This window comes from Castanea sativa, chromosome 2 (genome assembly GCF_040712315.1).
Source record: "Castanea sativa cultivar Marrone di Chiusa Pesio chromosome 2, ASM4071231v1".
NCBI lineage: Eukaryota > Viridiplantae > Streptophyta > Magnoliopsida > Fagales > Fagaceae > Castanea > Castanea sativa.
Genome location: NC_134014.1, coordinates 18,510,895 through 18,517,661, shown reverse-complemented (window position 1 = coordinate 18,517,661; position 6,767 = coordinate 18,510,895). Strand labels below are relative to the sequence as shown.

Below are 6,767 nucleotides of genomic sequence, written 5' to 3'. Positions count from 1 at the left end.
ACCCTTCCTAGAAGATTTTGATTTCCTAGGAGGTTTGCCCTTATCCTTTTTCCTAAATTGAAGAAGCTTGATAATCTCACCCGTTATGAAAGTTAGATCCTCATCCTCCTCATCACCATCTTCATCTTCATCTTTAGAGTCCTTAATCTCTTCCTCTATATCTTTAAAAGCCAAAATTTTACTCTTTCTACCTTTTCCCATTGAGCCTAATCCCATCTCATAGGTTTGAAGGTTCCCTACAAGCTTAGTCAAAGGAAGTTGATCAATGTCCTTCACTTCTTCAATGACAATGATCTTGGCATGGAATCTTTCAGGTAAGGACCTAAGGTTTTTCCTAACAATTTTGGATTCTGCTATAGACTCTTCAAGATTGAAGGCAGAATTCACAATATCCTTGAGTTTAGCATAAAACTCATTAAAGGTCTCATCCTCCACCATCTTAATTTCTTCAAAACTACTAGTGAGTCTTTGAAGCTTAACATTTTTTACTGCCTTGGTACCTTCATAGGTGGTCTCAAGAATGGTCCATGCTTCCTTGGCAACATCTGTGGATGATATTTTCTTGAATTCTTCATTGGTCACCCCACAAAACAAAGCATCCAGGGCCCTACTGTTGAAATTTTTCGCTATGATTGTTGCATCATCCCAATCCACTTGCGATTCCTTTGGCTTAATCCAACCAACTTCAACAGCTTGTCATACTTGTTCACCTAAAGCCTGCAAAAAAACTTTCATACGAACTTTCCAGTACGCATAATTAGTGCCATCAAATAAACGAGGAATCAAAAGAGACTGTCCACGATCCATGACAACGGGGGTCAAGGATCACACTCCGGAAATTAATCCAATCAGAGTGTACTCGCTCTGATACCACTTGTTGGAAAATTTAGACCCCGATTGATAAAATTAACAAATTTTAAACCCAAGTTGTTAATTAAATTTATTATGAATAAACTTGTTAAAACAAACAAACATCAATATCATGTCACAAATAATGCAGAGGAAAAATAAATAAGACAAGATATGATGATCCAGGAAAACCAATGAAACCAACTAGTTTCTTAGTAAAAAACCTGGGGGGAAACTTTCCTGAAAAGCAATCCACTATAATAAAAAGAAGTTTTAGATTTAGTACAAAACCTTTGTCCCTAGACTCTACAATCCCTGTAGATGAACTTACAGCAGAAACCTTCTACCGCTTCAGAATCTCTGAACTCTTCAATATATGAATGCCACCCTCTGATGTGCGGATCCTAGTACATGATTGACTCCTTTGCACGAATCCCAGTACGTGACTCACTCACCAACTTAAGGAAGAAGAATGTTGGCTGCAAAGTTCTTCACTTCATCAACAATGAAGATCAAGAAGCACTTGGTAACAAAATCCTAAGGCGCAAAAGACGCAGTAGCTTCTTTCAGAGAGAATAAGGGTTCGGTCATCTTTTGCATGTGCTCTCCTTGTATTCTTTTATGTGACGGCCTTTAAAATAAGCTTTATATATGTCTTGGGTTGTGAGAAAAGAAACCCTACACAAATACATAAGCATGGGCTAAAAATTAGATCTGGAAATCTGAATTTTCGTAACCTCGATAGATACCTCGATAGATAGTATCTGTCGAGCCTTATTAAACCTCAATGGATGGCTATCTGTCAAGCAGCTGTCCACAGGTGTCGAGCTATCTGTCCAGCTTTAGTGAACAGCTTTTTTTCACTTGTTTCTTGGTCTAGTCTTCATGGCTTTAATACTAGACTTGAACAACATGTTCTTTGAAGTATTAAACACATCCTACATCTATCCAATTACAAGTAAAGTGCGTTATGTCAAAGGATTAGCCAACTACATAAAATATGTCCTTAACACATTATTACTATTTGAAATCAGTATGTAGCTATAAATCCAGCAACCGCAGTAAGCATGACTACAGCTCCAGTCCCACCAGCTACCATGGTTACTGCCTCATGTACTTACATATTTGTATTGTAAGAATTTGAACTAAAACAAAGTGGAGGTTAATTATAGGAAAAAGTTTCTTCTATATGTGATATAAAATCAACTGAAATGTAACCAATCGTAATGCATAATGAAATGGTACAGCTAAAATTCTGTGGAGTTCAAACAACTTATAAGAAGTTGTCCAATACATAGCTAACACAAACACATTCAATGCCAAACAACCAGTGCACCATTCCAAGTCTTTCCAAATCATAATGAAAACAAAATCCACGACCATTGTTAAGTTATAATGACTCAGTTTATACAAATGCACAACTCAATCCACAGATTTAATTTTTCCATATGTATTACATAATAGAAGTAGAATTCTTAGGACATATGATATGCAATTACTTCTTCTTATTCTGGGAGCTGCCTGTGTTGTTGTTAAAAGTTTGCTTGGAGGTTCTTTGTTTTGTAAGATCTTTCTGCATAGTAAGGGGAGAATACATTTTTCAGATTCATTGTTCATTGTGCATAAATATTTAAATTTCTAATAAGGATTACAAAAAAAAAAACATTATGAGTAAGAAAGGTTATGATGAAGCAATTAATAATGAGTTTTTGTCTTCTTACTAATTGTGTATTTCCAAAGACATCATCTATTAGGTTATCATCAGCTACATCCTTCAAGCTTGTAAGTAATTTAATATCTGAAGCAGCAATAGGATCATTAGACTCAAATTTAAAGACACTTGTGACAGTGTAAAATTCCCATCCCTCTTTGACATTGTAATCATCAACTTTGATTTGGAATGTATAAGATTTTTCAAGCAAGATTTTTCAAGTATATTTTTATAGTTCAAATATTAAATAAGGATAGTTTTTCATATAAATAGGGCGGTGGGCTGAAACAGAGTCACATGAAGAAACAAAAGAATTATTTTGAGGTATCCAAAAAGAAAGACTTCTTATTGCTTTCTTAAAATAATAATAAAAATAAAAAATGGAAAAGTGAGTTGCATACAAAAAATGGAGGAGTGACTACTTTAATTGCTATAGACGTGCCAACTCTCCCAGGGGCTCCTCTTTAAACCAGAGCACTAATAATTCGTATGATGTAACCATCAGTGATCAGTTGAGCCCACATTTGCCTAGGACCAATGGAAAGTAAGATGATCTTACTTCAGAACACAACAAAGGCTGTGTACACCTGACAATCACTTTATAGCTAGCTAAGTGTAACAACTTTAGATGCAAAGTAGATCAACTTAAAAAGTTGCTAATATTTCGTAAAAAATAAAGGGACGAAGTTGAAATAGGTTAACATGACAATTACTTGTTATTGATTTTATCAAAGTCAGCCATAAATGGGAGTAAAATGAAATGTTCCTTACTTAGGTAGTAGAATTTAAAGATTTCTTATATTTGTAGAGCCGTTATCAAAGTGAACTTGTTCAATGGGTCCAACAGCAGTAAGTTTGCCAACGATATCTGCAAGTTTGTACACATAAAAAATAATGTTTGAAGGATGAATTTTGAATATTTAAAGTGGGAAAGAGGTGAAGTAAAAGATGATTTAACTGTTAGGTAAGAGTTGTCATTCAAACGACTGCTGATACAGTATGTTGCAAATTCAAAGGCATGCATGGGTATGAGTTCACTTTTTTAATTGCACTCCTTAACCGAAGTTGTTAACAGGAAAATGATGTTCAGGTCATTTGAAACCGTTCTATAACCTTTATTTGTCACGATTACTTTAAAGTTTGAAATGATAAAGGTTCCTCTTTCAAGTAGGATGGCACCAAATTTTTGAAATACATTCTTTCTTACTATTGCATGCATTAAGTTTTTCTGTAAAAAGAAAAACGGAAGTCAAAAGTTAGTTTATATATTATATAACAAATACAACGAATAGTTGAAAGATTAAAACATTTTATTGTTGTGAAGTATGATAACCTTTTCATCAATAAAGATCATGTCAAGACTGATGAAGTTATTTCCACTTCTCTTGTTCACTGCTTTCCACATTCTGCATATTCTCACTCTAATTCTCCATGTCTCCTTAGCGTCAGATATTTGACCAAGAAAGTTGTATCCTTTGGACATTGTTATACCGAACAGCTGCAATAAAAAGTAAATGTATTAGAGATACTATTAAAAATGATAATGGAAGTTTTACTTTTAAAAAACTGTAAAATAAAACCAGCATGTCTTTGTAGATCAATAAAAGTTTACAAATAGGATATCATATACCTCTTGGTATATTGGAAAATATTTCTTTGTACACTATGTTTTTAGCTAGAAACTATGTTCGGTTCTTGTCATTTACTATCAAGATTTTAAGACCATTTCTATTAGTGAATCTAGATATTTGCAACATATAACTGGCCATGAGTGAAACAGGCTATGGTAAAAACAGGCCTACTCTATTTAAAGATTGGCCCTGACTTTTGTTTATTGTCATTGCAAATGAAACAGAAATTGGGAATTGTCTTCGCTTCAGAATGAATGGCCACTTTGATTCTGTAGGGAACAAAATAATTCTTGGAATAAAGACTTTAGAGCCAATATTTGTCCCAGTTATAATCTTTGCCTCAATAACCCAATCAGCAAGTTGGGTGACAATCAACCGTGTTCCATTACATAAACCTGCAGTTTGATCAAGGTTTCTCAATAACATTATAGGGATTCCAACTTTTAGCTTCAGCTTGTGTTTGGGAATTCCAAGGAACTCAAGTGAATTCAGAAACTCAACTGGATACAAAGTGTCTAAATCAGTAATGCTATTAGAACTTTTGCATACTGTATTTGAGCTAAGATAGACACGTTCTTCTTCATCAACTAAAGAAAGAATCTGATCATTTATTTCGTTAACAATTTCATTTGTTGGTGCTAAAATTACTCTCTCTTGCAAGTATTGTGAGTCTTTCATCTTATCATGCATATCAGGATATGTGACATTAATGATATTAGCTTTTGGATCTCTGGTTGGTTTTATTAATAAATCCTCTGGAATCTCAATCCAGCATTCTCCATCTACATTCTCAAATTCACCATTTCCAATCCTTAAAATCCAATTCCCAAAGTCTACAACAGATTGATCATCTTCCAAATTATTGAAATTTTGATTGAGCCTCATATTTTCCCTAAGCATAAATATCTCACAATGATTCCAAATGGCAGATTTGTTTATGGTTGATGCAACAATATGTTCTCTTATACCCTTTGGTATTACTGGCAATATCTGTCTGAAATCTCCCCCAACAATAACTGTGACACCACCAAAAACTTTATTAGGATCAAATTTACTAGAGAAGCACAATATGTCTCTCAATGTTCTATCAAGAGCCTCAAAACAATGACGATGTGCCATAGGAGCTTCATCCCAAATTATCAATTTTGTAGCACAAAGCAATTCAGCCAACTATGTGTTTTGTTTAATGTCACACACTGAATCTTCATTCACAAATAATGGGATACGAAATCTTGAGTGAGCTGTACGTTCACCTGGTAGAAGGAGTGATGCAATTCTTGAAGATGCTACTGCCAAAACGATTTCACCACAGGATCGGAGGAAAGACATTATTGTTTTATACACAAAAGTTTTGCCAGTTCCACCATGGCCATACAAAAAGAACATCTTTCCTTCACCTTTTAGAACAACTTGGACAACTCGATTAAATACACATGTTTTTGTAGAATGTTCAATTTTGTATATGATGAGGCATACTTTGCAGCCAATGCTTCCTTGTCATAACTCAGTTCTTCTTCAAGGAGTCTATTATTCCTTTCCCTAATAAGAGACATATTAGGTAAAGGCATAGGTGGATAGTCTTTCAATGATTTTCCAGCTTTAATCAAAAGTTTTTCAATTTTATCTAAGGCATAATTTCTCAATTGATTTTCAGAAAGCTGAAGTTGATCAAACCGTAACATTCGCCTTTGCCTAAATAAAAATATCTTCTGAAAAATCTTCCAATTCAATTCCCATATCTGTTCTAGCTGTGCAAACTCACAAAAAAGAAGTATAGTCACAAAAAATTCTCGAAGTTGTTTTCCAGTAGCCCAATTTGATGCTTCTTTTATAGCATTGAAGGGGATAAAAATAGTAAATGGATGGACAGAGATGACGGGTCGACACCATGAGTGACCCAGCTATGACGGTTGGGTGTTGCTGAATATCCGTCTTGTATAAATTAATTATGGCTGCCACGTGGCATGTCGTTTGATACACTTCGGATAAGCCTTTGCTTTATCCCCACGCAAACGTGTATATTTGGACTTCTTGCGACGCACGTTTGGGAAGACTCCTATATGGAAAGGAACTTGAGAAGGAAGTTGTATCCTTGAAGAAAGGTAATTCTACTCAATATAAATACCCCAGAAACCCTAGGTATGAAGGTACGCATAATATTCTTAACTCTAGCACTCTAGGGTTAAAGGAACAAGATTCTAACTTGACCTTCGGAGGGTATTCGGCCGACACCACACCGGTGCTCTCTTCTAGGTTCTTCGTTTTACTTTTGCAGTGTTGCTTTCGTTTGAGGAGTGCTTAGAACTCACTTGGTGATATTTTCGGCTTCATCGGTTGGCGCCGTACGTGGGGAAGAGGAAGAAAATCTTCGATTATTTTTAGCCTCGCTCTATCCCTGAGACAAAGAGTTGCATGGCACTCACCCGATCGATGGCGACGAACAACAATCAAGGCGACGAACCACGTGCCACCGCTTTGGAAAGGCAGGTCCAAACGCTTGCGGCGGCGGTTGAGCGCCTCACTAAGCAAAATCATGATTTGGAAGAACGGTTGCGGCAAATAACCGCAAATCAAAG

General features: G+C 35.5%; 1 protein-coding gene across 1 annotated transcript; it reads right to left on the bottom strand.

Moving 5' to 3' along the window:
- Nucleotides 1-2,344: 2,344 nt before the first annotated feature.
- On the bottom strand, nucleotides 2,345-5,310 carry LOC142624995 (uncharacterized). The gene is made up of 5 exons (XM_075798709.1): nucleotides 4,363-5,310; nucleotides 3,894-4,058; nucleotides 3,674-3,788; nucleotides 2,571-2,647; nucleotides 2,345-2,422 (listed from the first exon to the last, which is right to left on the bottom strand). The coding sequence occupies exons 1-5, from the start codon at nucleotides 5,308-5,310 to the stop codon at nucleotides 2,345-2,347; spliced, it is 1,383 nt and encodes a 460-aa protein (XP_075654824.1).
- Between the last annotated feature and the right edge of the window lie 1,457 nt (nucleotides 5,311-6,767).